This window comes from Sebastes umbrosus, chromosome 15 (genome assembly GCF_015220745.1).
Source record: "Sebastes umbrosus isolate fSebUmb1 chromosome 15, fSebUmb1.pri, whole genome shotgun sequence".
Lineage (NCBI taxonomy): Eukaryota > Metazoa > Chordata > Actinopteri > Perciformes > Sebastidae > Sebastes > Sebastes umbrosus.
In genome coordinates, this window is record NC_051283.1 from 21,598,575 (window position 1) to 21,608,436 (window position 9,862).

A 9,862-nucleotide genomic window follows, 5' to 3' on the forward strand; every position below is an offset into this window, starting at 1 on the left:
TTAAAATATCAGTCCTCGCGTTGGATATTTTCCCATTTCATGTACATATAACACAAGACATGGGCAATCTATAACCCATTATCACTTCCAACTCTTCACATACATCCTCCCAATACCTTGCCATTTTTTGGATGAAAATCTACTTTTTGCTTTTAAGTAATAAACCATTTCCAGTAATTCTTTCCATAGCCTGGAGCTGGTGGTCTTATGGTGAGCTGGACATCTCAGTTACCAGTAGGTACACCTCACTAAAGCTATTGTTGCCTTCCTCTGTAATATAGTGTAGAAATAGCTATGCTCATCAAACCTGGGTAAAACAACTCCACTGTTGGGGAAATCTTTTTTTATCTTGAGGTCAATACAAATCTAGAGTTACAAAACAAACTCATTAAGGAATCAGTGTGGTCTACAACATTCATGCTCACTACTGAAGTCAAGTTTGCCTCATGAAAAAGTTGCACATGAAGCCAATATTGATCCCACGCAAATACTTTACACCAGCAGTAATGCACAATCACATCCACAATCTAAAATAAAACAGACTGCTATGTTGTATTATAAAATATTTTATTTAAGTTTCAGTTCAACCATTTTCTTAATGTCTTCAGCTTCAAACCCTTATGGTGCCTGAATGAAAAAATATAAATAAAAATTGATCAGACATTTAAACAGAGTTGGTAACACATTTTCAGGGTTTAGAGACTCACCTTTCCGTCAAAGCACCGTTCTGCACAAGTCTTTTCTGCTGGCCTACAAACTTCTGTCGAGCACATGAAATAGATCTGCAAGAAAGAAAGTATTTATAAAGTCTTGAGTAACAAGTTGCCTTATTTTCACTTTTACATTAGCAGCACAATGCCTTCCTGAATACTTGGACTCACCTCTTCATCCAGGTACTTGTTTGTCTTTTGATCCATGAACTGGAAGGCCTGGACCATGAAGCGCCTCTGGTGACGATTTTTGGGAAGGTCACTGACTTTAAGGACGGACACGTTCGGATCATGAGGATTGGCACACCTACAGACGCAAGTTACTGTTAGAACAAGGCCATTATTCAACCTCAATACACATGAAGTGGGTTCAGACGGTCATGCTTACCCTTCATAAATAAGCACCAGAGCATTCTTTGCAGAGCGAGGGTAAGCTAGACAGTAGTTGACAAGAATTACTGCATCTGGTTTAGGAGACTTCAGGCGCAGCTCAAGATAAACCGGATTGCCGAGGAGCAGTCGCAAGGGCTGACTGTTAGTGGGCAAGTAGTTGGAATACGTCTGATCTGTTCGGGTTAAAGAAACAAGGATCAAATGCATTGAAATTGACAAATTACCATGTGAGAGCTGCTTATGTACAATTTAACTCCAGCCATGTTTATCAAGACTGTACTTCTTGCATGTGGTTTGGAAAATAATGCATGAATACCTTCAGCAATTCTCAACTGAACACCATATAAGCCGTTGGAGATGATCAAAGATGGCAAGGTAGAACTCGGAGTCTTGACCATGTAGCCAACACTGGCCAATGACTGCTGAGCAGCGCCCGTGCCCGTTTGGCTGTAGCGGCATTCAACCATGAACCTATAAATAAAAAAAATCTGAATCAGAATTATAATTAGGCCCTGATAACTTTGGAGTAAAAATGTACTGTAAAACCCACTAACCTGAGGGGATCACATCTTGTAATTATGCCAAACTTAAGATTCAGAGCTTTGACGACAGTCTGCACTTCAGCCAGGTAGATCTTCGTCTCGCCAACCATCTGTCAAGAAAAAGTTAATTAATCAGGCTTCAGGTCTACCAGGTTGTACTGCCTGAGGCAAAGTCAAAAAATGCCAGCATGTTTAAACCCATGAACAATTCATTCTTTAGGAGGCTATGCATGCAGAAGAAACAAGATCACAAGCACGGACTACTTAATCTATGCCCCTGAAAGACGCAAACCTGCAGAAGGCAGAATATCTTTTGGCATCATCTTTCAGCATATTGTAACTAGACTTCTGCACCTCCTCATGGCTCGGTTTTCAGGCCAATCACAGGTCATTTCAGAGAGCATTCCTATTGGCTGTTCATTCAACGGAGGCAGCTGTCAGGGGTCAAATGTTTTCAGAAACATCTTGTAGTGTACTGTTTAGCTGTAAAATGAGAGTTTGCTCCAGCTGGTGCTTGACATTTCCTCAACATGGCTGCCGGGTCACAAACTTTATCATTTTACAGCTAAACAGTGCACTACAAGATGTTTCTGAAAACATTTGAGGGGAGAAATAGGCATTACAGTAACATAATATTGATTCATGTTTGATCAGCGCTGCCTAGTTTGACCGGAGTTCACGAGAGATTGACAGCTGCTCAGAGATGGCAAGGCTTCAGTTCAGCTCTGAAATCTTGCAGATTTACTGCAAGAAGACTTGCAAGTTTTTACTCCTGCGGTCTGGATATAATAACTTTTATAAAGATAACTTTTTAAGTTGAATTCTACCTACTGCTGCTTTAAATTCTGCTTTATCTGCCTGCTTAACAAGCAGTAGCAATCGATACCAAGTCAACCATGAGTCTGCCATCAACTTTATCAGGCAATGCATCATATCTTAATGCAGTGGAGTTGTTTTTAAAGTAAAAGTGCATTTTAAAAACAGTCAAGCAAAAGGGGACGACTTACATAATTACGAGCTCCACATTCTGTCAGTTTGAACTTAAAGATGGCAACCTTGTCATTGACAATTACTGGTTTACAATTTGGATTCCCAGGAATAACGAGTTTGGTGGGATCCACGGGGATGGATGCAGAGTCGTGGCGAATGGCGAAAACAAAGTGTTGATCTGCAGTGCACTCTTTAGAGTGGGAAAAAAAAAGGTTTCAATTAGAGAAGTAATAATTGAAGATTTTATACCACATCTCTCTAAACAGAAGCCTTACCATCCAGTGGGTAGTAACAGGCAGAAGAATCCACACAGCATCCCAACTTCTCACAGTCCGAGGAGGATATTCCTGACTGACCACAAGGCACCCGCTCCCCTGAGGCGACAGCACAATCTGAAACTACAATTACATTTTAAAATTGTCTGCCAGCCATCCAAACAAAAAATCCCTGAAGTCAGAACAAATCAAATAGCCTACACATGTCCTTTCCTCTTATAGCAGTTGTAAAATCCTTGTCCATTCCACAAATGATGCATTAAATACAGTTGTTTTTAGCTCAATTTGCTGTATGCAGTTTGCAATCACCTGCTGGTGGCGTTGATGTTGGTTTGTTGCACTGTTTTGTTGTGGGTTTGGGTTGGCCACTGGAGCGAGGGAACAGTTCGGGGTCAAACTTTGGACTTTCGTCACAAGATGCAGTAGCAACTTGTGTCTGACCGAAGTCGTCGACATACAACAACTGCAGGCTGTAGCCATCAGTCTGTAATCATTTTAAAAATGGTTAAGAAATGAAGTGAATTTAAACTAAAAACAAAAACTACATTGAGTATAATTAAATCCATCTTAAGATAAATACACATGACAGCCAAAGCAATTACTTCTCAGCAACTTACATGTTTCACATTGCAGCCAGTGAAGGGTACAGTCAGGTTGTCCTGGAAAGAGTTCACTTCATAGCCACAATAGTCTGGAGCGTCCATGACAGACAGCACTTCCTTTGAACCTGGAGAGGAGAAAATAAATCCTGGTAAGTTGACAACATGTGTTCAGCAAGATTTAAAAAAAAAAATCGGCAGAGAAGTCTAAGTACATACCCAAAACTTTAACGTCACTCAGTGAACCCGTCAGCAGAGTAATCTGGAAGCCAAAGTCTGTACAAACCACATCTAACCCAGAAGAACTAGGACTGGTACTGGTGGTCCAGCTCCTTGGAGGGGCAGGGGCATCTACAAACCCCATGTGAAATCCACCATCAGCACCGCTGTCCCAGGTACTTGGAGGGCCATCTACAAACTCCTGAAATCCACCATCAGCGCCGCTGTCCCAGGTACTTGGAGGGCCATCTACAAACTCCACCTGGAATCCACGGTCAGCAAAAGGGTCGACGTTTTCACCGTTTGCGGCACCTTCAACTTCAGAAAGTGCCTCCTCAGCAGCTGCATATTCACCGTCTAAGTCACTGTTGTCGTCTGGAGGAGAGAGAGAGGGGTAGTCGTTACCAACGTCACAGATGACTGCAGTCAAAAAGCTTTGATGGGAAATTATGTGGACAGCCCATCTAGAAGTTTTGTCTCAAACCATTGCTTTATGAATATGCAGTTGCTAGTGTGGACTCATTAACAAAGTCTGACTGAAGAGTTTGTGTCCCTGAGCTCAAATAAAATTAAACATTTTAGAAAACATGGTCAAAAGTCTTCTCCATTATAACTAAAGCTTGCCATAACACATTTCTATCTGGAGCTGTGTTGCAAAGGAAATTCTACAAATGTTTTTAGATATTATGGAAATACTCTCATCCATTGTTTTTATCTTATGTTAAATGACTGAATTAGAGTTCATTGCAACTGTTCAACTGCATGCAGTTGGTTAGACAGCCTGACCGGACAGTGATTAAAGAGCCAATACGTTTTAATTATATAGTTTGTTACAAAAAAAGTCTATCGGGTAGGTAAAAGCCAGACTTCGTAACATTTATTAATGGTAAATGTTAAAATGTAGTGTGTAACCGTAGCACAAGTCATAAAGTCAGCAAATGAGTTACACATCAATATCCTTTAAAGTTTGCCAACATTACTGGTCACACCAGACCAAGTAAGGCTGTATAGCAGCTAAATCTGAAGTGTACATCTTAGTTTAGAAAGGGTGCATTTTGTTGTCTTAATGAGTTAACTTTTAACAGGAAGAAAAAAGGCATTTTTTCCATCAAAAGTTATATGTGGTGTGGCTTTAAAATCAACTAACATACAGGCCCAGGGTCATTAACCTGGTGGGGCAGCTTCTTGCTACATAAATATTAATGAAAACATTTGCAACAACCTACTGACAGTGAACACACCACCATAGTCATAGTTTTACCTGTGGATGTAAGTATAGATGTAGGGCCTTGTGGTTTAACCCAGTGTCCCGTCTCGTACAAGTACTCCAGTTGTGTTGCATCAATCGGCTCCCATCCCCGTACTGGATCCAGCAGCAGAGTCCCAGTCAGCACCACCAACACCAGCACCAGCAGCTCAACCCTGAGCCCAGCCATGGATCCACGTGAAAGCCCCCTGCAGCTGCTGAACACATCCGGATAGAGACGCAGCCTGCTGCACCTGCTACTAGTAGGCCTACTGCTCTCAGCTTAATTGGTTGCACCTGGTGGCTGCTAATTGGCACTCAAGTTAATTGTCTCACGTGTGAATGAAAACCGCCTATTTGAAAAAAGAGAGGGCTTATTTCATGTTTCTAAGAAGATGCAGCTCTTTTAAAATAAATTAATTGACCTAAATTTTATTATATCTTGGACATCAATTTTGGGGATTAAAGTGTGGTCGTATAAAATACAAGTTAGACTTAAAATCTATTGGCATATGGTATGTGCAAACACATTTTTAACACTTGTAACATTTGACCAATACACCTACCTGGAATTTATTTGTCACTCGTGAATTGTGAATAATAAAAAAATAAACAATAATAATAATAAATAATATAAAAAATAAATACAAATAAAAATAATGAAAAAAATTGTGAATAATATATATATATATATATGTTTTTTTTAACTGATTCAAAAAGCTTTATTGACAGCACAGAGCTTCAGTGACAACAGCAAGAGGAAAGTGAGATACATATGTGGTTATTCTGCAGCATGATGCAAACTTTTTTTCTTTGTTATCAAGAAATTATTGTTTTATTAATATTTTTAGAATACATTTTAAAAATTTAAATCTAGATTTCAAACTTTTCATTTCCTGGGTCCAAACATGTTTGTTTCTTGTTATGTTTTGTTTTTATAATTAAACAAAACATTACTATAGACATATACAAATATGTCACTACCTACTCCCCAGCTCCAAAAACACTTTGTACAGTTGTTCAAAATAAACTGGTAACTCAGTGTATATCAGATCTCATTAAATTATTCCCATCAACTCAGTCTAAATTGTATATTACAACAAAATGAGTAAATTCTTCTATTTTTTCTTTCCTGTTTCCATTATAGAAACTAAACATCTGCATAAAAACATGAAGATATTTCACACTCTGTCCGTTATAAAGATACTCCATAATGGCTGATAATAATTTAAAATAATTACAAGCAGGATAAAATAAAGACAAATATCTTAGTGTGGCAAAAGACTTTATTGCATATAGTTCAAGTACACAAACATGTATTCTGCTACGGCACCACAGGTCAAATAAACAGACTACTCAATAGTCTTTATTATTTAAAACAATAGATTATCTTTCTTTAAATCATTTTCTCTAGAGCCAATAAAAGCAAACAAACAAATCAAAAGGACTGGATGTTCAGACAAAGAGAAAATCATTTGTAGGCGTTGGCTTTATGTTTGGGCAAGAAGTTGAAATTCGTTGGTACGGGTCCGAGTAGCATTTCACTAGAGAGAGGGGGAAAAGTAAGAAATTATAATCAGTAAATACATCAGTGTAACAGTTCATGTTGTGTAGCTTGGTTTTGAATGGTGATTCTTGATGCTCACCTAATCCTGACCCAGTCCCCCACATGTTGACTGGCCATCAGTGACTCCAGGTAGTTTCTGCCCAGGTAGTACGGAGGTCTTTCGTTGATCTTCTGAGGCACCCGCTCCAACAGGCCCACTGGAATATATCTGAGAGACACAGATAGTACTGTATTGTGTTTCTGGATCAAATGGAAAGCCGTGAATAATGCTTGTTCACAGTAGAAGAAATACAATATACTGAGGTGCAGCATCTCACCTGCACATGAAGGAGAGCCACTCCAGCATGAAGGTGCGGGTCTTCTCCACGCCTCGGGTGTCGGAGCCCCAGTGCTCCAGGCCGAAGTTGCTGAAATCCCTGAGGACGTCCAGTCGCTCGTTGGACGAGATGTCCCAGTGTCTGCTCTCCTTTATTTCAGTGAAGATCCAGGGCTTAATGAGGGCACCCCTGGAGAGACAAACATGCCAAATCAAGTTCACCACAAAGATAACTGGGCTCCTTAATACGCAGTAATTCCTCTGGTCGAGATTCTATGTGGGTAGACTACTGTGAAAGTAAGAAGGCACAAGAATTTCACTGATAATGATGGAAACGCCACATAAAACAACAACAACTGAATCATTACAATCACAAAAAAGGCTGTAATGCAGCTGTAAAGCAAATTAAGTATTTGTGTCAGCCTTAAAAGGGGACACACATCATGCTCATTTTCAGGTTCATACTTATATTTTGGGTTCTACAAGAACAAGTTTACCTTGCAATCATAATACCAGAAACTCCAGTCTCTCTCGCTTTCATGGCATCTTCATAGGACAGGATGTCTCCGTTACCTGGGACAATAAAGACAGCTCGCCTTAGTCCATCTCGTCACCAACAATTATTCACTCATCTACATCTTGTGCATTATACATACAGTTCTTGTCCCCTCAGAGGAGGTTGTTTTTGTAATATTTGGCCTTCATCTGAAATGTATGCAGCTACAATCTTAGACATGTGAAACAAAAACACGTACCAAAAAGTGGGACAGGACTAGCCAGCTTGGAGCAGGTGTTGATATAGTCCCAGTCAGCCAGCTTAGTGTAGCGCTGCTCCCTGGACCGGCCATGCAACTGGAAGAAAACGACAGCATCAGCGCTGTGTCATCACACTTTGAAACCGACTCACATTTATTTGCGGGTATAAACATGACAAAGGAGGAGGAAAAAATAGTATACCTTTTCACACTGCTCAGACCTGTGCCTCGTTTTCATATTCATTTATGCTTCTTTTACACAAAACTTACTGTGACCAGAGAGACACCCCACTTCTTCATCTCTGGGATGAGTTTGTGTGCCATGTTGCTCTTCTCCTGAACACCAGTGCGGATCTTGACTGTTAAAGGGACATCAAGGACCTTCAGGAAGAAAAGAACTATGTTCTCATTCATTCTTTAAATTTTGCGTAAAACATAATTTAACACATTCAAACCAATATGTACATATTTAATGATGACAAACAGTATTATTTTCTCCTAAAAAACTAAATTCAACAAGACATCACATTCAGATACATTTAGTAAAAAAAAACGTACATAGTTCATTCCCTTGATGATTTGTTCAAACTTTCTGGTGCGTGTCATCAAGCCGCAGCCTCCGCCCTGATGAGGGGAAGCAAACAAACACAACCTGTCAGTGAGCGTCATATTGATGTTTAATATTGCTTTATACACTCTATCATAAAACAGAAAAATCCGTCTGATTGTAAAGCTCTCACTCATCATGGTGCCATGTTTGTTCACTTTAACTGAATTGTATTTACCTGCATGCTTGTGTTTTTTTGTATATTAATTCTGTCTCAACCACTGTAAGAAAACATGTTCTTTTGTCTGTGACGTCACCCAGGAAGGAATACTTCTAAATACTAATTTTTGATTTTGGGTTAAAAAGAGGGCGCTGGTTTTAAGCTTTAAGGTGGGTCAAAATGTAACCACAGGTTTGGAAATACTGATTTAAAGAAATCTCACACTATAATTTACACTGCAGGGAGGGAAACATAAAGGATTGAAAAGCACAGTGGAACTTTCCTTTAATCTGAATGGGACTACTTGGTTTGATAGAGGGTTTACCTTCTTGTAGACGAGGTCAATGGGGCATCCGGAGTTGATGTCCACAAAGTCGACATCGGCGTTGTCGTTGATGAGCTCTGCGCACCTCGTCATGGTGTCGGGGAAGCAGCCCTCAACCTGGAGACACAATTAGGACTTCAGAACTGAGGCCATCTTCACTCTCACACAAGCCATGTATATATCAACAACAACATGTAACTCAACAACTCTGAGCGGTTATGAGGAGTCTCAATAATCTACGATGACATCACCTGGACGCCAAAAATATCTTCACTTTCGTGCCGTTTCAGGAGTGCCCACTCCGACTGCTGCCCCTGCAGCAGGTTTGTGCACATGGCCATCTCCCCACAGGTGATGTCGGCTCCAAAGCGCTTGCACACACGACGGAAAGGCAGATTTCCACACTAAGGAAAGAGGAGGAATCATTTAGTCAGGTCAAAACCTTATCTGTGGGCCAGCATTTGATATAACTTGGTATGTTACTGCTTCTTTATAGTGAAATGTTAAATAAACTCTTGTTTAGAATGACAGCAAATCTGATTTGTTGGGCAGCATTTAAAGAGGAGCTATTATGCTTTTGAGCTTTTTCCGTTTCCTTTAGTGTGTTATAGTTTTTTGTGCATGTAAAAGGTCTGCAAAGTAACAAAGCCAAGCCAAAGGAAGTTCCTCTCCTCCACAGAAACACTGCTCCTGAACTGCCTGAAACACCTTGCTTGAAGTCCTGACTTTTCTTCTGTAACGTGGTGATGTCACCAAGTAACACATCTGTATAATACGTGCCTAGCGGCTTGATTGGCACGCCTTCAAACAAAGCTAGTTAGAGCGGAGCTGGAGAGGAGTCCGAAGAGTTTGGTTCGGTTGACCAATCACAACAGAGTGGGCTTTTCAGGAGACAGACAGAGGGTGAACGAGGTGCTGCAACACAGCTGGTATGAGAAAAACAAAGCGTTTTTTTAACATTACAGCATGTAAACATGTTCTAGTAGAAACCCAAAATACAAGTATGCACCTGAAAATAAGCATAATAGGTCCTCTTTAACTACATCAATAACACATCGAACCTCAGTAGTACTCAAGTCAGTCTGGTCGTACTTACAGTTGTTAGAGGAGCGAGGTAGAGCTTGTCTTGAAAGTCCACCTTAAACACAGAGAACAGGG

The 9,862-nt window shown here is 40.2% G+C and overlaps 2 protein-coding genes across 2 annotated transcripts in view; both read right to left on the minus strand.

The window, feature by feature from the left end:
* Window positions 1-550: 550 nt before the first annotated feature.
* Window positions 551-5,225, minus strand: LOC119503533 (zona pellucida sperm-binding protein 4-like). The gene is made up of 12 exons (XM_037795375.1): window positions 4,990-5,225; window positions 3,729-4,103; window positions 3,528-3,637; window positions 3,220-3,394; window positions 2,911-3,033; window positions 2,653-2,825; window positions 1,658-1,755; window positions 1,420-1,574; window positions 1,099-1,276; window positions 882-1,017; window positions 708-782; window positions 551-627 (listed from the first exon to the last, which is right to left on the minus strand). The coding sequence occupies exons 1-12, from the start codon at window positions 5,162-5,164 to the stop codon at window positions 619-621; spliced, it is 1,782 nt and encodes a 593-aa protein (XP_037651303.1). The 5' UTR covers window positions 5,165-5,225; the 3' UTR covers window positions 551-618.
* Window positions 5,226-6,242: 1,017 nt separating this feature from the next.
* Window positions 6,243-9,862, minus strand: part of dus3l (dihydrouridine synthase 3-like (S. cerevisiae)) — a 7,718-nt gene continuing 4,098 nt past the window's right edge. The window contains exons 7-16 of the mRNA XM_037795566.1: window positions 9,801-9,842; window positions 8,956-9,108; window positions 8,705-8,821; window positions 8,171-8,236; window positions 7,883-7,993; window positions 7,613-7,709; window positions 7,355-7,430; window positions 6,859-7,047; window positions 6,621-6,749; window positions 6,243-6,518 (exon numbers count right to left, since the gene is read on the minus strand). Coding sequence (XP_037651494.1) covers window positions 6,446-6,518; window positions 6,621-6,749; window positions 6,859-7,047; window positions 7,355-7,430; window positions 7,613-7,709; window positions 7,883-7,993; window positions 8,171-8,236; window positions 8,705-8,821; window positions 8,956-9,108; window positions 9,801-9,842 — 1,053 coding nt within the window. The 3' untranslated portion in view covers window positions 6,243-6,445. The remainder of the gene's footprint in view (window positions 6,519-6,620; window positions 6,750-6,858; window positions 7,048-7,354; window positions 7,431-7,612; window positions 7,710-7,882; window positions 7,994-8,170; window positions 8,237-8,704; window positions 8,822-8,955; window positions 9,109-9,800; window positions 9,843-9,862) is intronic.

Excerpts from the sequence above, each read along its gene's own strand:
- LOC119503533 (XM_037795375.1), bottom strand. The coding sequence starts at position 5,164 with ATGGCTGGGCTCAGGGTTGAGCTGCTGGTGCTGGTGTTGGTGGTGCTG. Across the intron at positions 1,575-1,657 it reads ACAAGATGTGATCCCCTCAG|GTTCATGGTTGAATGCCGCT; the intron begins GTTAGTGGGTTT and ends TTTTATTTATAG. Across the intron at positions 1,277-1,419 it reads TCAGTTGAGAATTGCTGAAG|ATCAGACGTATTCCAACTAC; the intron begins GTATTCATGCAT and ends TAACCCGAACAG.